General features: G+C 43.4%; 1 protein-coding gene across 2 annotated transcripts; it reads right to left on the reverse strand.

Annotated features, from left to right (window-relative positions):
* Positions 1 to 832: 832 nt before the first annotated feature.
* LOC146191377 (CWF19-like protein 2) lies at positions 833 to 20695 on the reverse strand. 2 transcript variants are annotated; one of them, XM_084601932.1, is made up of 17 exons: positions 20414 to 20695; positions 20267 to 20338; positions 20060 to 20176; positions 19479 to 19607; positions 18921 to 19136; positions 16200 to 16362; positions 15928 to 16113; positions 15387 to 15823; positions 14392 to 14466; positions 12152 to 12217; positions 11947 to 12061; positions 11589 to 11683; positions 11385 to 11501; positions 8369 to 8524; positions 6842 to 6922; positions 2483 to 2584; positions 833 to 1072 (listed from the first exon to the last, which is right to left on the reverse strand). In XM_084601932.1, the coding sequence occupies exons 1-17, from the start codon at positions 20429 to 20431 to the stop codon at positions 923 to 925; spliced, it is 2295 nt and encodes a 764-aa protein (XP_084458058.1). In that variant the 5' UTR covers positions 20432 to 20695; the 3' UTR covers positions 833 to 922. The 2 variants fall into 2 exon arrangements, with proteins under 2 accessions (XP_084458058.1, XP_084458059.1); XM_084601933.1 differs by lacking the exons at positions 20267 to 20338; positions 20414 to 20695 and having other exon boundaries at positions 19479 to 19625; positions 20060 to 20166.
* Positions 20696 to 21402: the final 707 nt, after the last annotated feature.

The following is a 21402-nucleotide window of genomic DNA, read 5'->3' on the forward strand; positions in this document are numbered from 1 at the left end:
TTTAATGCAAGGCCATTAAAGGCCTAGTCACCCAGAAAATCCGGCGTTAGACCGGAATACTACGACAGCCAAGGCGAGACCTCGGGTGGCTGCAGCTACGCCGTGCAGCTATGGTCTCAAGAAAAATCAGCCTGCCATGGCATTTGAAATCATGTTACCTCTATGCCACGGGCAGGAGCTGCCAACTCGGGTCGCTCCTTTCATATGGGAGGGTGATATCAGAATCAGCCTGCCAGAACCATTTGCATTCTCATTACCCCTACAACATGCAGGCACGTTCATACGGCTTGGTTGAAGCGTGACTCTTTATGTGGGCTGGTAGCTTACGCTCTCGCGTCATACCCTTAAAGGATGAGCTTAAGTTTCCCCAATAATGTATCACCTTACACTGATAGGACATGATAGGGGAATAAATGTAGCAGGCAAAAAGAGCTTCCGCTGTTGCTTTCGCAATTTTGTTAGTGTTAACCAGAGCTAAACCACAACTAATTTTTTTAAATCTTTGTAATCAGTTGTACCGAAAATCCTTTATGCTTTCCTTGGTATCGGTGGCTGTTGGCTCCCTTCGTATGCACATGGCACATGTTTTACATTTTGCGAGCATTGAAATGTGCCCACATTTGCATGGCCAATGTATGAGCCCAAAGACAGCCATTTACTGTTTCATACCCTTGCAGGTAATTATCCCATCCTTTGATACACACTGTTGGCACACATGGCAGCTCAGTAATGTCATATTCATGTAGAAGGCTTCCACGTGCAAGTTGCTATACTGCATTTCTAGTGCACTAACCAGCAAGCAAATCTGAAACAACAAACCCAGGCCCAATAGTTCCGAGAGATGACATACTTGTATTCGCTTTTATTCCTTCAGAGTGACTGCACAATACAAAGAAAAAAATGAAGTCTTCATTGACAGCTGCTATGATGCAGGCTTGAGTCGCTCCGTCCAGTCATACGGCTTCCACCATTTGGCAAATTCCAGGACTTTCTTTTTCTGCTCGTCAAAGCTCTCATGACGCTGTTTCAACCACAGTCTTGGTTCCAAGTCTAGCATGCCACCCACCACTTCCTAGAATATGACAGAACCATTTACACTGTAAAGTGCTGTTTGTATATCGATTTTGGCTATCTATGTGAATATGTGCTAAAGAAAAGGTATAGTAAGGAATTTGAAATCTGATTGCTGCAGCATAAATTTTCAAAAAAATGCAAGTCCTAAAAACAACCACCTCAGGGTTGGAATTTCAATGGATTCATTGTGCATAAATTTGTACTACTGGGAACAAAAGTCAAGGACACACTTGGTTTTGTGAGCATTTGTTTTCTTGTTTTCAGCAATCAGCTTTTTAATAAATGCCCACCATTCATTCACGCTCAGACCTTTAACCCCTAAACAAAAAGGTGCAAAACCACACTCGCAACGGTCACCGGGCCAACCTGGCTCGACCAGCTGGATTGCACTCAAAATCACGATGGCCCTCCCAGTTTTCACTAGCTATCTGCCACTCCCTGCTCTGGCGCGGCATACACAGGTTTTCCGGCATGAACAGGCCCGTCGGTGACAGAACTTCACCGGGGTACCATTTAAACGTGCGGAAAAACACCAAATGTGATGCGCATACTCCTCTCTGACTTGGCCAACTTAGCTGTGCAGCCCATGACATCAGTCGCCATGCGTACGAGCGCACAGACCCCAACACGGGTCCCCTTGTGCGCCATGCTTCCTTCACACCTTTTTACCGGTGTTCTAGACATGAGTATAATGGTGGATCAACTTGGCAAGTGTGCCATGTTCGTCGGTTTAGCTGGCGCCACTGCGGCGCTTGTACCTTGGCACGATGCCAAGGACTGTGCTGTGGATATCCTGATAACGCAAAGCTGAGGAACGAGCTAGGATAAGCTAACACTCTATAATGGGTTTTAACGAATTAGGCACTGTGCCTGGTCCGCAGGTGTAGCAAGAAGTGGTAGAGGGTAGCAGTGGGTGGTTTAGTCCAGTGGGAGCCAGTCGGAAGGAGCTCGCAGAAACTAATTTGAGAACCCTTGCTCTAGAAAACTCAAATTCATATTTCATGTTCAGAAGTGTTGTCTGAAACCACTGTATCTATTACCGGAAATGGAATCTGCCGCGGAGACTTTTGTGGGAGTACTTGAGGAGCGGCTGCCACCATTTTGACTATTTACGCTGCATAGCTCATCTTATGAGAATGTGTTTCGCACATAATGAGCAGAAAAGTTTGTATTTATTCATATGCGCAGATAGATAAACCCGCTAAATTGTAATTTCGTTGCAAAGTAGCTGCCACTTTGTTGGTGATTCACAGTGGTATACTGTCATGCTACAAAACTACTAGTTTCCATTCCAGCTTCATCTCTCTTCAAGCAAAAAACTGAAAAGAACAATCATGATATGATTGCACAGCCTGTTATCTCAACACCAAGGCAACTGTAGCCACAAATATAGGCATGATAGTTGTACCTTTCCAAAATACACGGGAAAGTCCTTTTCGTCTTCAATGACATGAGCAAATCCTCCTTGGAGGCCGAAATCCACAGAAAAGTAGGGCAGCCCTTTGGGGATCTGCAAAGATAACAAGGTCTTAGACAAATGTGCAGTGACAAGAGGCAGTGTTTCTTGCACTGCTCGCTCTCCCCATTCTGTTCTGCACACAGGCCAAATCGGCACCCACTTCCTTGAAGATACAGATGATACAAACACCTTCCAAGACCAAATTAATTTGGTTAATGTAACTGTAGTACCATTAGAATATGCCATAAAAACTTCACAACCTGTTTATCGGGTGAATGTGTTGCCATAAAACAAAATAATATGAACAGTAACGAAAGTGACAGTAGTGATAAACAGTCACAACAAAACTTTGACTTGCTGAGAGTTTAAAAACAAAATTGATCATATATTCCACTGCAACTTGCAATCCCTGCCATGATTACTTTTGACAACCCATATTCACATCGAGGATGTAAAAAATGTGCCCTTGTGGCAAGCGCACAAAAAGACACGTGCAAAGACATGCCACTACAGTAGTCCATGATAGCCTTCTTGCAGCCACACTTTGCATAAAACCAGTAGTGTCCTCTGTGCCCCATTCTAGCCCTGTGCCTCAACGATCCTGGACAAAAGTGTAGTTGTAAAAGACACACACAAAGATCACTCCAGGCTGCCGCAGCTTCATTACACTAACAACCACTGACCCAGAACGTACCCATACAAACGCTTCACATGATAAACAACATCATCCTTGAAGACTCCATCTTTCGTAATGTTTTGCCACTTGCACTGTCATATGGCACAGTAGCCATACAGATAAAAGCTACAGGCTTTTGTCTGTATAGCTGAAAACAAATGTTTTTTTCTTTTTTTGCTATCAATTTTGATTTACCAGTAGCACACTTGACTACAAGCCAAGGAAGGTTATGCACTGAAATGCCTCCTGACCTTTAGTACAAAATGACCTGCTTAATGAAGGATATAGCTTGGTTCGGCAACTACATATTCTAATAAGCGTTGTGAATGCTAAAATAATGACTAAGCTATGAGTTTGTCTGTTAAACAAAATGTTTACAGCCTTTCAATCACCTACTCGTCATTTTATAACAAAGATGCCTGGCAAGGCAGGACGGTTGCTTCTAATAATTACATATTAGAAATGCACGGCTATTAAAGTGACCCAAAGACACTGTAGCATCACAAAAATAAAAACAGCCCTAGCCAGCAACATGCGTAAAAATGTCGCTCTTTCTTGCTTTTCCAGGAGAAAGGCAGCACATTCCAATCAAAGCTCTATCACACTGTCTGGTACTCTGGTAAGTATGTGCGAAAAGGAACAGAGGCACGCATGTGTTTGTGTGTGCGCCAGATTTGTGAGTAACAAAAGAGGCTTTCTGAGCATGTGTAATGCCAATATCTCATTTCTATACCCCAACAAAGCACGTCTCTGTGGCAGTTGCAGTTCTCTCGCATCTTCCTTCTGTCAAAGTAAACATGTGAAGCCATCTAAATGGTCTCCACCTGTGCACGTCACCGAGCAGCTTACAGGGGGCCTACAGACATGCAGGACATACAGGAAGCCTACAAGGATGACCACAAGCACAGTGACAAGAAGCCAGCCAATCAAAGAGCCAATAATGGTAATGACCCACGAAGCCATAGAGGCATTCAGCACTTCGCGCCGCCACTGCTCCAGTTCAGTACTGGTGAGATTCTGATACTGATGAAAAATATGGTAGTCGTACAGCAGTAAAACTCGAGAAAACTGTGTCCCAAAAATATTTCTGCCATCTGATTTAAACTTAAGGCAGGCATGTAAGTCCATAATAACAATTTGGAAAAAGAAAGATGGCAGCGTAGTCCAGCCTGAATCTGCCTTTTGCGCGAGGATGTGGCGCCATCATGCGGGAGCGGGCGGGAAACACATTGAGCGGCAGTGTAGCAGACGACGCGAAAGCGCACCATACGAAATGGCCACGCCAACGCTGGTAGAAAGCGAAAGCTTCCCCCCTTTTTTGGCCTCGGAACGGAAAGTAGTGACAGTGATTGCAGCATATCATGTTCACGCAGTATGGGGGAAGGTAGAGCGTTTTCACAATCCACTCATAACGCACGTACGCGTATACTATCTTCGTATTGTAAGAGCGTGTATCGCGGGCCGTGTTCGACGTGACAGAATGAGACTCTCTCATCGTGCAGGTTTTCGGCAGACAGGAGAGCGTGGGGGCTAGGAGAGAGAGAGAGATCTCAAAGGGCAAAGCAGCCAGGGGTTTGTTGATGCTGCAGAGCTAGATGGAATCGTCTCCTGTGACTTTGAGCGGCGCATATGCGCGGGGTGTCTTGAGTTACCGAGCACAATGCGGTCACCGCGGCGCTGGCATGGTGCAATGGGCGTCGCTTCCTCCTCGCGTCATCTACAACCGTGCAGCTATAGGATTTCATCCACGAAGATCGGCAGAGAGGCACATATACACACCCCGTGAAAAGGGCATTGTCCCGGCCGGAATGCACACCTGCAGGAAACGCGCTGCATTTTTCTGGCAATGGATGATTCAGAGCTGTAGCCGGTTTCTGGCCTCAGGAGTCAGAACGGATGTGGTCGCAATGGTGAAAAGGTTCTCGGTGCGCAGAGAATGGTCATTGTGTTGTGAAAGGATCTCCAAAGTTCATTTCTGCCTCCGCCGCGATGTCTGCGGAATCAACAACTTGGTGACACATGTGAACCTCCTACATATCGGATGCGTATCTCGGTCAGGAACCAACCCTGTTCTACGTCCAGAGCGATCCACTCTGCAAGTGAACGAGCATGAACCCTCCAGGAGACTCATTTATTGTGCCGGGCGGTTTCCTTGCCGTTGCAAACGGTTGGACGAAGACGACGATTATCAAGCTCCCTAACGAAGTACATCTGATTGCGTACATTAAAGGAACAAAGTCCGGATGCTTTGGCGTGCACGAAGGCGAGCCTTTAATTTAAAAAAAAATACTGTGCGTCGTGCAAGTGTCAAGTGCGTCATATGCTCCGAGCGGCAAAAACACAGATACTACAGGTATGTATGCGTCTAAGCGAAATAGGCATGATGAAAAGTACCCACTCGAGTTTTCACCCGGGCTGTAGCGCACCAGTGATAGCTGCAATGAGGATTTCTTCGGTGCGTGATTGCTTCAGTTGCACCGGGGCCTGAAGGCGATGTATTTTGTCCCTTCTTATCTTTATGTGCGAAAGGGCTAGGTAGCTTAGATATCACAGGCGGCTGTGTGCGCTAGACCGTAATATTTAGCATGTTTTATCGTGACTGCCACCTCACTAACAAGAAAAAAAGAAAATACGGCGTTTTAATGCACTGCCGTTCGCGAGCCTCATGACCAGCTCAACCACTCGGCTCGCTAACGGCGGTGCATCACAACAAACACCCTTTTTTTCTTCTTTTTAGTCAGGCGGCAGTCACGATAAAACATGCTAAATATTACGGTCTAGCGCACACAGCCACCTGTGATATCTGCACTACCCGGCCCCTTCGCACATAAAGAAAACAAACGACAAAATACATCGCCATCAGACGCGCCGAACAAATGCTCATTGCGGCTATCACTGGTGGGTTACTGGCTTGGTGCAAACTCCGGTAGATACTTTTCATCGTGCACATTTCCTTTAGATGCATACATACCTGTAACGAAGTGTTTTTCGCACAGTCGAGAGCACGCAGTCGGCTGCCAAGGTCGCCCATTCACGTCTTGACGCTTGGTTGCCCTAATCCAAGCTTCACGCCGTTGCAGGTCGCGGCTTGCCGAAGGAAACCTAACAAAACGCGTCTTGCATCCCGGCACGCCTCGAGAGTGGCAGCCGTAAGCAGCACAGGTGGTTGGCATCATTTTACTGAGGCAGTGAACGTGACTGCGCCCCCAGCCCCCGTGCGTTGGCTATGAGTGCGGCGACGAGAAGCGCCGTCGACGCCGCTCAGTGTGTTTTCATCAGTCGCCACTGGGGCTTCGCGCATGCGCAGAAAACTCGCGCAAAAGGCGGATTCAGGATCCACACCTGAAAATCTGTGCGAATGCAGCACAGTGTACTCGCAAAATCTGGCAATGGTGATGACATTTGTAATACCAATTTTTGGCTTTTTCTACCTAGAGCATGCTCTGCTTTCAGCGAGAGCAGTGTTTTGTAACAACTCACATATGTACTTCATGCGTGATGGCTGTGAATTGCACAATCAACGCCATGAACTCTACAAATTTCAATGCCGCAGTGGTAGGTATACTTTGCTGTAAGTGAAGAAATATGTTTAGCACTACTAATTAGGCAGTAAACAACAAGAGTAAACATACTGAATTCTGCAGGCTCTTTTTTGACAGGTCTACCAGTTTTTTGTTTTGGGCCCATTCACTTTCACACTCCAGAATGGCTTTCTGAAAAAGGAAAACGACGGACGAGTATAAATCAACCATCTGTGCTTTGCGGCCATTGTGCAGCCAACTGCCTGCACAGAAGGCACACGAAGCTTGTTCCTATTGCTATTACTGTGCACTTCTTATACTGTAGAATCTCAGTAACTCACCCCCAATAAACTTGTATCATTCGACATAGGAACACGGTCCCAGCCGATGCCCATGTAAGTCTGGCATCGGACACAGGCAGGCTTGTGCCAGTTAATATGGATGGGGGATCACAAAGTATGACTTGCGAAGCCAGCAATTTTGGACACTAGTTTGCGATTCACTGACCTTTTAATTTTATTTTGGAATGGAGTCACGCCGTTCCAACACTTAAGCATATGCCCCTATCTTGCATCCACGTTTCCTCCACTCTTCGAGAACACTAAACAGTCGCGCTTTGAGGATGCTTCACCACAAAAACTGTGCAGCAAAGCATCCTCAAAATGCGACAGTTTAGCGCACCAATTTGGCATCCTGGCTACCAGATATATAGCACTTCCCGCAAGAAAATGAAATGCAGTAGACGATACTTGTTTTGCGAGGTCCAAACTCGCGTTTACAGGTTTTAAGCAAGCTGGCTTTTCTTTTCACTGACAGCTTTACACACATGCAGCAGCTGTTGACACCACACTCTTTCCCGATTTTTGAGGGGACCAGTGTGACGGCTGGTGCACGAAATGCTCAGTCAGACTGCAGTTCACCTGAGAAGTGCCATTAAATAAGTGTCCAAAGTTTCTGGGGGTATGTTCATACTCAGACACACAATACTACCTTTGCAAAAAGGGACATTCTCAGAATCTAGTTAGGTCATTCAAAATTGGTTAAAATAGGGTAGCACTGCAAAAAGCTGCCTGCGTGGTGCCCCCAAAAAGAAGTAAGCCTGCACAAAAAGGGGTGAACGCAAGTTTGTACTCTACATATAAAAATGGACAAAGAAACTCCAAGCGCACCGTGCAGCATCTGATTTGATGACGGAGGGGTGGAATTTTAGCCGAACACCGTAGGTGCTGTGGGTTCGAAACAACATTTAATGCCAGGTGCATGTTTGACATGGAGAGCTTGCAAGTTATGTGAAATGCATGAAACCTTCGATATTAGCAAGGAAGGTATGCATCAGTAATCTCCTGTCGTAAATTTAAGGATAACAAAATTAAATACATTAGAAGCAGTCTGCCTTTACCGGAGAACGATTTTTTTTTCTTTTTCGATCCACTGCCCCATGTGCATGTGCCACCTGCCTGTATTTATGAGCCTTTTGCGGTAATAAAAATTTAGATGAAGTTTAGTACACATCTCGTGTTCTATTTTTCTTCCCCATCCGAAGCACTAGTTTTCATATAATAAAGGGAACAACCAATTTTAACCCAGCTTTCCACCCCTACTTCTCAATGTGACTGTGTGTGCTGCAATACTACTAACCTTGAAGTACATTGGTGCCAAATTTCCAACGTCCATGGGCACGGGTAAACACTCTATGAAAGCGTGTGGATGACGACGAAATGCAGTTGCAGTTTCCATAAATATTGTGTCTTTACCCATTTCCTCAAACATCTTGGTCAAGCCTCTCCTGAATACCTGGGTCAACAAATAAAAACAAATTAAAGCATATAAACTGCCATGAGCATAATGTTAGTCCACTGTTTAGGGGAATGCCCCAATACTGAGTATATATTTGCAATGAAGGAGTAATTACTAATTAGAATCCACCCAAGCACCGCCATAGCCTTATTATGGCAGCTTTTCTCTGTAGTCATGTGGATGGGAATGAACAATTACTTCTTAGAAAAAAATTCTGATATTTACAATAGCACCAGCAGTGCGCCCTTTATTTCAGGAGCCATAGCAAGTCACCACCCCGTTATAGCTAGAAGTTGGGACCCCAACTTGCAGGTAGACTTTTTGTAGTTCGTAAGCTTTCTGGAGTAACATGGACATCAGAATATTTTCAGGCATCATATGAACTGAAACTAGAGATAAGCATTCCATCTGCCAAACTGTTCCTTCTGCAACTTGTATACATCCTTTGAAAACAAGAGATCCTTTATCAGCAGAGAAACTTGGAATGTAAAGCTGAAATTCCCTCTCTCTCAGACAACAAGAAATGCAGAAATTCGAGAGCGCCGTGGCAACAGTGCCTGAAATTTGCAAGCTTTAACCATGCCAGAGAAGTGCCTTACTGTACGAAATAAAGCTCTACCTGGAACTAAATTATTCTGAAATAACCCTACAAGGAGCAAATGCCTTCGAAATCTAAAACATAGGCCTGTGCAACCTCTGCTTCAAAACTGCCATTTTGTGCGGCAACCGTGTGAACTCTTCAGTACATCTATCATGCAGGCATGTCTGCAGATGCCCCCTGCAAACACTGAAAATAAACTTGAGCAGCTTTAATGTATAACCTTCCTTTACACTGTGAAAATTCAAGAGCATCCACCACAGAAACAGAGAGACCGTCTCCATTTCTAAGCTCATCATCTCCATTTCTAAGCTCGACCCTTTTTTCAATAAAAGTAAGAGCCTTCATTAACTTTTATTTCTTTCAAAACTAGCAGTTTTTACAATAAGCAGAAGCAAATCAGTTTGCTTTTTAACAACTAGTCATTGCCACAATCGCCAATTTCAATTATTATATATATTAAGACACACATATATGTACTCTGTACTGGGCGTCCCAGCTAACATGGACCAAGATTTAAAAGAAATCTAATCATTCTTCCTAACTGAAATCAAGTGTATGCCGTTACGACTTATCTGAAGTATTGGCTAGTATTTTTTTTTGTGCCCGCTACTTGTATAGTTAGCTTATACTAAATAATCCTTAAGTATGCCTTTAAGTACTCAGCTGTGCATAGGAAAGTTGTCGAGCAGCACGAAAATGGTCCAACACAAGTGCTTCTGAAAAGCTAGCGTCAGCGTAGCACTTTGTATTCAGCAAAAATGAAAGCCCGCAAAGTTTAATAAAACATTACAGCATGCTTAACATTCCCAAACGCCCCGCGATTAAAGTGCTCTCATGCTCAACTGCTTAAAGCACTGCCCACAAAAAACTTTGCATTGGCACTGGCTCAGAGATAAATATTAGCGGCTGCAGCTGACACTTTGAAAAGCGCATGCACTGTCACCAGATACTGACGATTATCTCGCAACCAGCGTGAGAGCGAAGCTCTGTTGTGAGTAGCGCAGAAGGCACGACTTAGGTAACACGTTAACAAGTCACAGATGGGAGCGCTATAATAACAGTGCAATCAAGAGTGTGGAGCACGCTGACATGTGGTATCTCCAAAACTTCGCAGGCTTTTATTTTTGTCAAACAAAATGTGCTGTGCTAAGACTAGTTCTTTGGAACCACTTGTGTTGGACTATTTTTGCGGCGTTCAACTCAGCATTTAAAGCCATATTTGCAAAGTTCATTAGCTTATCTCAACTAACTATTCAAGCTCACACAAAAGGTTTAAAAAGTTTAGTTGATGTCGACTAACTATTCAAGCAAGCAGAATGACAAATATTAGCGGGTACTTCAGATAAATCTTGACGATACACTCTTATTCAAGTTAGAAAGAACCCTTAACCTTTATTTAATTTTTTATTTTTGGTTTACCTCAGCTGGAGCACCCTGTATACACTGCAAACAGAAAGACAACCATATAGCCCATGCAGGAAATGATAGGATGACAAGGTTCTTTTGCTTTCTAATGACTAAACCTAAACACAGGGGACTGGAAATGAGAGCACCTATACTGCCTCCAATGCTCTGAAATGCGGAGTAAGAGAGTTTTTTTGGTCACTTACAAGTAGCATATGTCACACGTTTCTCAACAAAATGCCAGTGGACACTCCAGCAGCCTCATATTGTTCTGTTTTATAATTTAGACCTTCTTTTTTTCTCTCCTTTTTTTCCAGAATTCAGTACCATGTGCCCACTACACATCTCTGTTACAGTGATGTGGCCATCATTCCCACATTCAAAACCACTCTCTGGCTGAAATTACACACACTTAAGCATTTATCAAAATGGCGATGGTAATATCAGCCGTATAAAAATAAGCAATACGTAAACACAGCTGGATTTAATAAAATATATGTTGAAAAACTGCACTTGATATTTGCCACCAGCGAGACTGATGCTGACAATAATAAGAAAAAGAATAACTTTTCATTTGTTATACAACTAAAGATTTGTTGTTTTTGTTGTGATGCACCATTTACTAAGGACGCTTCAGGCTAATTCACTACCAGCATCACAATAAACAGCACAGTCAACTCAACATCAAAATAGACACCAATTAAAAAGTGAAAAGAGGAGAAAAGTTACTAAGGCAGCAGCTATAATCAGTTGCATTCTCTAAACCTTAACCTAGTCTCTCACATTCAACAAGACGGTAAGTGCACAAAAACTGAAGGCAATTCTTGCATTATGCATTCGCTATGTACATACCTGCACTTCAAGCCAGACATCCTCATCAAGCAACGTTCCCGCAGAAACGTGCCCTTGTGGGACAATCAAACAGTGGCCCTCTGTCAGTGACTGATGTGGCGGTAAACATAAATAAGTCTGCAAAGCAGATACAGAATAAACCACTGGTAGTTGATGCATTTGCCACCTGGTATAGCAAATTTCACCCAAACCTTGGCTGCTTACCCTTATTCCTATCGCGATTATCAGATGCTTTTTCATTTCTTGGCTTTCAAGACAGTATTTGCACTTCTCCAATGCCTTCGACATGTGCTTGTGTTCTGTTGGGAAAGAAGTATGCTCCTGATCAGTTCTCGCATATGCTGGCATAAAGCATTTAACACATCTGTGACTGGCAATGTGATAGTACAAGGCCTCCCGTTTACGTAAAATTTCTGAAAAAAATTGTAACCACTGATCCTATTATATTTTGTGAAAGTTATATTTTGGTGATAACGCAAGAAAAGAAAACACCTTTCAAATGACTGAATTTCTTCAACAAATGAGACAAACTACAATAACAAAACAACAAAACGGACTATACCTGAGATGGCTTTCATTCGATCCCTGGCATCCTGTTTTGCAGAAGAATCGTACTGGCTTGCCTTATCCATGGCAGCATCATCGAAGTCATAGTCTTGGCTTGTCGAAGCTCGCACCTGGGCATGTGTTCCACACACCACACTCTCAGACAAAATTCTACATAAACTACCAGTACAGAGAGATGAAAATTATCACCATCCTCTTACCTTGCCAGCGAGGCGTGCAAACTCGGCGTTCTGATCTTCAGCTGTAGTCATCTTCTCCCGCTCAAACTGATAACAGAGAAAATGAAAGTTTATCAGATGATGCAGAAAAAAGAAATTCTGCCAATTCACAACATGCACGAACATAAAAGGGATTCTGGAACGATCTGAACGTCATATATAGTGGACTTGGTGGCGGAGACGGTCCCCGCAGCTATTTAAGTCAAGGTTAGGTACTCTGCACAAACAGTGTAACTTACAAATTATTTTTAAACTAAACTATCAGTGCAGCACAATCTATGCTTTTCCCTCCCTCCTTTCAATTACAGTAGCCATCCAGCTGACATCAGTCGTAAGTGCAACTTTGAAATGAGCGTCAACCATCTCCTCGGGCCACCTTGTGGCATTAGCACTTCTCCAGCTGCTTGGCTATTGGTGTAATCTATAATCCTTCAACTCCACTCCACTGGAAATATACAACCCCATAGCCCCACTCTAGTGGAAATGCAGGCCCCTGCAGAGCTGTCTATAGCTCAAGCTCTCAAACAGCAGAGGGTGACAGAAAAAAAGAAAAAAAAAACTAGCAAGAAACGCTGGAAAGCAGGAGGCTCCTGAAAACTATAAGTGAGCAAGGCCGGCACATAACGTAACAATGTTGTAGTTGATTCCATGCGGTTTTTTATTCCCCGCCCTTTACCCGCTCCTCGTTATTGGCAGAAGCCTAGGGTATGGCATCACTTCAGTCTACGACAAAGGACATGAAATTCGAACATGGAATTAATTCAGGCAGGAATCAATCTATTAAACTGATCCAACTTTCATGTCACAGAATAAAAAAGTGTCTATGAGCAGTTTCAACATCCATCCCTGCACCGTTTGTTCAGGATGGACAAGAATCATTTTAGGAGTTCCTTATATGTAAATGTTTGTAGTCACAACCTTGGCCCACTTCCTCACTGTACACAAAAAAAAGCCTGCTTGCATCAGAGTTGACATTGCTGCTATGCTGACGAAACTCTACTAGCTGTCCTTTCCAATGCCAATATGGGCTGCAGCACCAAGTTCCTGTTGTTTTCCAAGCTACCAATGCAACACTGCAAACAGCCCCCTTTGGCACAACCTCGATCGCCATAACAACTGATAGAACAAGTTTTTCAACATAACCCTTGCCTTGGTAATGCTAAACTCACTCTTCAAATTGTGCTCAAACTCTGCAAGAAAGAGTAGCATAATTCTTGTACTGCAGCCTTCACTCGGTGCATAGCTCACTAAACTCGCTGAACTCAATTTTAGGTGGAAAGAAAAAAAACTTTACTAGACTCTGCACCCTGTATATCGTCCACAGGTGCAGATGTACAATCCATGCATAAAACCTATGTGCACGCATTTACTACTCCAGATGTTTTTCTAACACAAAAAATGTGCATCATCTTCGCCTAGAGCGACAGCTCTACTCAATGCAAAAACAAAATTTATGTCTGCGTAGCAATTCGGTCTTTTGTTTTTATTTATTTATTTAAATGCCCTCCGCACATGAAGACATTAAACCTTCAGCCAACCTCAAGGTCAAACCTTCAAAGCCAAAACACAGTACCATTAGTGTTGATCCCTGACCTCTGACCTTGACATTGGCTAACATTATCTAATAAACACTACATCAAAAATTACCTAATTCATAATGTCCAGAGATTGCATGACTACAATGTATAGAGGCTGCCAAATCTCTCTCTCGCCATCAAGGATTAGAAGCTAAGTCGTTGGATTGTGGAGATCACAATGTCACCATAGCAAAACCTATAGCGTAACCATGAAGAAATACCACTTGACCTTCGGCTCAACCAAGCTGAACAAATGCTTAGTTTATCAACTACCATTCTGCAAAGAAGCCAACATCCGCATTTTCCCACCCACACCGACCACATTTACCGCTGCAGGTCTGACTTGAGCTATGCGCACAAACCTCGATCATTTGTCACTTGCTTTATTTCCAATAAAGGGTGAAATGCACAAGTCGCATTCTAGAAACTGAGATAGAGGCCGATGCCAATAAGGCATACAGTCACAAAGGAAGCGCAACTCAAACATGAGCCAAAAATTTCTGCAAAAGTAAGAACTGCATGGCTTGTCATAACTGGCAACTCTGAGAACAAAGATATGTACATAGCCCCTGTGGGCTGCACACTGAAAATTATAGCACCTATGAGAGATTCATGTTCAAAACACATAGTGTACACACAGCTTACCATTTGCTTGAGTGAATGCCGGTCATCATCAGCAAAGTACCGGACTCGCTCACCACCCCTGTCATGAGTAGCCATCTGTAAAAGACCACGAAGCCCGCCATTTCATTTGTCGAAGACGATGACCCAAGCAGAGCAAGTCATCCATTTGTAACTGTTTAATGCATGGGCTCAATTTTCTTAGTGTTCCTTGTTACTTAAGTGCTCAGCACTTGCAGGACAACTTATCGACCGCATTAATTCTGTCCAAAATCACTAAAAGAATGCAAAGATACTAAGCTATTTGGTATACATTCATATAGACCCTAGTTAAGATTAGTTCCTGAATAAGATGAAGAGACCAAGTCTACTGATGGAAAGATAGCGCAAAGGGGATGCAGAACACAAGAAAAACAGCTGGTCGCACACCCTGCAAACTTCTTTTCACTAATATGCTCTGCGTTTAGCATCTAGCACTTGAACTACTCTGACCTAATATAAGTGTTATGCACAACATTCAAAGATAAGATGAAATAACAGTAAGCACCATGTTTCAAACACTATAATTAAGTTACTGATTCAAGTTATAATGGTGACAATAGCTTCGTAATTTCGCAATACTTAAAGCCCATATTATGCTCGTGCTTATTGTTCTCACTGTTAGGAGGTTCGAAGGCGAACTCCTTGTACAAAGCAGCTCAGGTCTATCTCATACTATGCAAAGAGATTTAGACCTATAACAATATAACAACTTGTATATGTACTGCCGATTATAGCAACGGCCGAGCTTTTTGCTCAGCTAACTGACAACTCACGCCATCCCTTGGAACCTTTCTCAGCGCAACTCTTCATAGCACTGCAAGCAGGCAAATTCTGACTTTCACTGTGAAGTAGGGCTCAGTTGTACCAAACATCTCTTCAAGCAATGGGGATCTCTAGCTCTAAGCAAATTGCTAAAGGGACTGAAAATATAACAAAAGTAATCTCACATAATTTCCTTTGACAGAATTAACACAGACCTTTGTTTTCTTCTTTGAAGACCCGCCCAAATCCATGGGTTCGGCAAGTGGACGTGCAAAGCCACGGCTGTCAGTTCTTGTGAGAATGACCACTTCGTCACGGGAGCCACGTTGTGCTCCGTCAGGACACACAGTGGCACCAGCAGACTCTCTCGCCTTTCGTGCTTCCTCAATCTCCTTTTTCAGCTTGTCATACAGCGCCGTGTTCCCGAGCATTTCAGCCTTTATGAGCTTGGCACCAAGTGCATTCAGCTCTTTGTCCGAAAGTATTTTGGTAGGAGTAGCACTCTCTTTCCTGATCTCCAGTTCAGCTTCGTCCTTCTGTGCTAGTTTCTTGCTCGGACCCGACCTTTCAGGTTCACTTGAAGCCTGGTTCTTACTTTGCGAGAAATTTCTCTTTTCGCTGTTATTTTCAAGGCTTCCAGTACTTTGTTTGTCTGTAAAACAGAAGGAACAGCATGTTTAACAAGTGACTACAATATACTCAAAAATGAAGCGTGTACGATTTTAACTATGTTCAACTAATGACAATGAAAAGAACCTTTTGATTCCTTGAAGAATTCTTTCTTCATCCAGCTGGGCCTTGATGTTGATGAAGATGACTGCTCCTTCTTACTGTGATGCCTATCACCATGATGTTCCTGATCAGAGTCATCGTCCAGTGGTCTCTGAAATCTCCCCCGTTCTTCAGAGTGCTTCTCTGGTCTCAACTGCCGATGCTCCCTATCTAGATATAAACAAGCACGGTAAGCACCTTGATATTCAATGAGAAAATGTTTGTTAAAAAAATGTCTGCCTCAAAGCCACATTTACGCTTTATCTGGTAGAGTGGTGCGCCTCTGCTCTCGTCGTCTGAGCCTGGTTTCTGCATCCGTCCATGCCTCCTCGACGAGCTGTGCCTCTCGTGGTGTCTTTCTCCTCTCACACCGGCTCTTGACTCAGCTTCAGCAATAAGGGTCTCCAATTTTTCTAAGGACTGAAACAAACATAGCAAAAAAACATTCAAACAAACCAGCAACCGTAATCATTCCAATTTCCTTCATCTCAAACAATTCTCAAATAAAGAAAAACTGCAGCCTTTTCCATTTCATCTAAGTGCTATTGCTTTCCTAAAAGAAGCTTGCTTGGTTTGAATCAAAGCTACTGAACAGGCATGGCAGCGTCAGCTAGACAGAAACCCATTATCATTTAAATGGAGTACTCCAAGCGTAACCATCAGAAAGGTCTAGAAATACCATCTACTGCCACCTACCTATAAGTCAATATTATTTTCCCAAGAACAAACATCTAAACTGGGGGGGGGAATAGGACCTACACACGGAGTCGACTTATTTGTGGGATCTAAGGTAGATTAAGCTGATCCACGGGCAGAATGCGTATCATGCCGATGCCATTCTTGTCAAGATATATTTTTTTAGTTTGTGAGAAAATCAGTTGCGCTACAAAGACTCCAATTGTGCATTGTTAATCTGGCCACTGGCCACTGCTTAGACCCCTGCATTATCCCAGTAGCTGGTTTCTTCATGTGAAGCGGCCAGTCTTTCACACTGCTCTTCAGATGTCATCTTTATTATCTTCCTCTCCATTAACAAAGTTGCAATAAAAACAAGAACGGATGGTATTCGTTTTGAATGTGTGGCTTTAGACACGTGGCCTCCCAATGTCACGAGAAGACAATGCCGTTGTAGTCTCATGCTCTACAAATACCCGGTCTTCCTGCCCCACTGACAGGTGCTTTTGCAAACCCGTGTCACAGTGCAGCCCATACGTCTGAACAGGTTGTGGCTGCTTTTCCCGGTCAGCATAGAGGTTAATGCAGGATCGTTCAGACTGACTGACACAGGGTATCGCCACGCTCAATGAAAACCCGACACCAAGAGCGCACAAGCTTATGCAAAGCATTCCAGTCAGATTGATGAAGAGTGCCAGCGATGACCTGACACAAGGGAAACAAAAAGCTCATGCGAAGTGTTCCATAGTGCTACTGCACAATATTCCATGCTGTCAGTCAATTTTTTTTTAACACCATAGCATTAAAGGCATTGTGAGCAAAATATCATGGCCGTGTGTGTCTCTAACAGGCGCCAGTTAGCTCTTGACATGGTTTGGCACTGACTGCTTGCTCGTTGGGTTGTATGACACCACAAGACCACATGACATGATCGTATTCACAAGAACTTCCACCTCACAGTTCTCCTTTGAGATGGAATTACGAGTGTCAGTGTTGAAGCCAGAAACAATTTCCCGGGGATGTTATAGGCTGCTGATCGAAAAAAAAAAGGCTGAAAGGAGAGAGGAAACAAGGCTCAGAAAATTTCAGGGTGTTGTGACACCGAAACACTGCCCCCTGTGGCTACACCCCTGGCGAGGGTGATCAAACCCTCCAGAGCCGTTCAATCCTAAGTCGGACATGCTATCCCCAAGCCATGCAGGCACGTTCATACGAAAGCATTAAATCTGTCAGGTGGTTTTGTACAAGTGAAATAACATAGGCATGCATTTAGAGATTAATGAATAAGCGAGTAGCATAGTACATAAAGGTACTGCAAACAAGGATCTTCAAGGGGAGCTGCAGATGTGAGCCTTTAATGATGCTATGTCATACCCTTGAAGGCAGAGCTTAGTAAGTGTACCCTTCAGTTCTGTCCGCAAGGACTGCAAGCTGGTGGGCTGGCTTGCACTCATAGAGTCAACTTACAAGCAGCTATTATATATGGTAAACTAATACCAAAGCACTCATCCAGCACTCTTACCCCGAACAAGAAAATTGTCAACAATCTTGTGCTGGTGGACACCTCAAACGTCATCAATACGAAGTGCAGACAATCTTTTGCAAAACTGAAAAAGTGAAAAACTATCTCACTTCTCAGAGACCACCTCTGCTCCAGGATGACACATCCTTAATAATAATACACCTTTCCTCCAATTCATTTCATGCTTCCATCTAGTGACAACAGCAAGATCAACTGTGATTTTAGTGCAGAATACTACTTTACATGGTCAAACCAGATCACAAATCTTGTGCGACACATGACCTTGAAGGCGCCCTTTGCAAAACTTAGCATAACAACAGTCTAAACACACCAAAGTCATGTACGGCAAAGTACACCCATCCCCCTCCCCCCCCCTCCTCCCCATTTCCCAGGGACCCCCTTTATATTCACCTTTTACCTTCAACCTTCATGCTTTTGCACAGGCCTACGTGTTACCCCAGGGTTAAATCACAAACAACTTTATAGCCTTCATTTTGCTAAAGCTGACGATTTTACATAGTTCTAAAATGTAAAATGTTGGCAGGAACAGCAGTGCAAAACTGAATCGGCCTGTACTCACAGGTTCAAGTAAAAAGTTACAGATAACAAACAAAAGAAACCTACCATAAAAGCCCAGGATGAAAATTAACCTTGTTGTAAGTAAAAGAATGGACATCTGCTAAATACTGTCATGCTCACACAAGCAGAGCCAATGCTTTATACTGCTCAACAGAAATAACCCAAGTTCGAGCACCACCCTGCTACAGCATCATTCACTCACCCCATATCGATCAGCTGCAACTTCCTCCATTGATCGCCCTTCCTCGGCTGCCTGTTCACGTATCCTCTGGTAAGCCCGTCTCAGCCACTTAAGGCCCCCATCACCAACAGACGATGATGTCAGCGCTGGTTCTAGTGGTACGGCCTCATCTTCTTTCGGCAATCCTGTCCCACCTTCCTTCCAGTACGGGTTCAACTCACGCTGATGTTGTCCAGGCTGGAATGGCACATGTAATCAGTCAGACTGGCAAAGCCATGTTCTCTTTCCGTATGCTAACAATTTTCTGCACCTAACACATATGCTTAAAACTCACTTCAGTTTCACCAATGTGGCAATGCAGGCATAACTGTAATGGTATGTCCAAACTTGACCCAAGCACACCAATGCACTACACCTGCAGTAGTCGTAGTTTTGTGCACCGAGATTGAGCATTATGAGCCAACACATGGCATTTACCAAAAGCAGATGCAATTATTCCTTTCACAGGCAGCTGTGAAGCAGTTATAGAGGTAACATAGAGGGCAATACATGCTCAACCGACGAGGATTATGTACATACCTGGTCAGTGGTCCTTAATACATTTTCTCTCCGTCCTGCTCGTTCACTTCTCTCACCTCTTCTCTGTGCTCGGTGCTCTTTTGCAGATACTGTTGGGATCATGTCTTCAATGTTCATCCATGCATCCCTCTAGGTGAGTAATGCGTTCTGTTCAATTAGGCATCATCTCTGTTACCTGGCTATTTATCGGCGGCAGGTAACAGTAAACACACCATTCAATGCGACTTCTTGCATCCCAGTAAGAAAAAAAAAAGAAAAAGCAGTAAGTGAGCTACAAAAAAATGCTAAAGAATTTACTATTATTTGTACCATACCCCTACTTCATCCCGTCTCCTAATCCCTCCCCAGTTTTATTCCCTTTTTCTGCCTACTCCCTCTCTCTCTTTGTTTCCGCTACCCCAGCTTAGGTGCCTCCGAACGTGATGGCAGATGCCGCGGCGGGCACAAACCTTTTCCTTCCTTTTTAAATATTTTTAATGGATTTCAAATAAAACTTTTTTTTCCAATGTGCTTCGACCATATTTTCAAAATTTTCATAACAAAATGCACGAACAGTGATGCAAATCAACGTGACTTCTCACCTGTACTACTGATGTTTCGCTTACGCTTCCATCCGGCACCTGTTTTGAAGGGGCTCTGGATGGTGCGTCAGTCCATTCATCGCTGCTGCTACTGTCACTACTACGGCTGCTAGAATGCTGAAAACGCGATACCAGGGCCAACGTCTGTATAAAGTTCAGCATCAGAAAGGCGGCGCTTATAAGTTAAAAAATAAACTGAGAACCCACCGATCGCCGAGAAGCTTTCCTAGTCTTCAAAGAGTGCTTTTTGTGCTTGTGCTTTTTCGATTTTTTCGTGGCCTGTAAAAATGTCGGAAACTAGTGAAGAAATGGCATGGGCGGTAAGACCAAGACCATGGTAAGACTACAACTTACAGGCAGGGTTGATTCCATTGTCGTTTCGCGGGATCCTGTATCAGTGAAGTTAGACGCACAACTTGCTGCCGAGTCGCGGGCTACACACTGGTGAAAAATTCATGCGATACCGTTTTAGCAGCTCGGAGCATTGATATAGTACCGAGATCATTTTCTGCTAAAATAGCACGAAAATAAATCAAAACAAACAGTTGAAAGCACGCCAACAGCAATAGTTTTCCACCACCTCGCAGTTAATACAGTTATCGCAGTCAGCGCGCTGGATAGCGCTCAAGGTAGATCCTGGCTTAATACGGAACTGGATGCGGCCTTTCGGCTTTTTGTGGCTCATAGTTGGTAAAACCAAAACAGCCTTAGCAAATTAGCATGAAATGTTAGGCTTTTAAACGCTTATTCGTTTTTCTAAATTCGACATTTCTGAAAGTATTGAACAACTTTTTATATAAGGGATCCAATATTTTTTTTTTCTTTTTGTGCATAATGGCAAGGCGCGAAATTTGTATTCATGTAATTTACTACACATCAGAGAAAGGAATCCTGGGACAAGTGTACACTGTGTTTGTGTTGTGATCTCCCGTTTCGTCCTTGTACTTTCAGTGCAGGTGTGCGCACAAATATTTGGTCGCGCTAGAGCACGCCAAGCGCAGCAGTAGTCATTCTCGACTCAGAAGATCCCAAGAAGGTCAGGACCCAGGTAGCACAAAACATCGCAATTTATCTGTTATGTGTGTTAAAATAACGTTATTTTTAATTTACTAATGTTAATATAACGTTATAATGAAACATTTGATGTTATCTGTGGTGCATTTGTATAACATATGTTTAAACTTGGCAAATAATGTTTTTATGCTTGAAACAGTTACGTATGTACTCCCATATAAAAATTAAAATTAGCACTAAAAACAAGCACAACTGTAACATGGAAATGCATGACATGGAGCTTGCTGTACGGTTATAAAATTTCATGCTCAATGTCAAAACAGTAACCA

The sequence above is a fragment of the Amblyomma maculatum genome, chromosome 4 (assembly GCF_055883805.1).
Source record: "Amblyomma maculatum isolate TAMU_Amacu chromosome 4, ASM5588380v1, whole genome shotgun sequence".
Classification (NCBI taxonomy): domain Eukaryota; kingdom Metazoa; phylum Arthropoda; class Arachnida; order Ixodida; family Ixodidae; genus Amblyomma; species Amblyomma maculatum.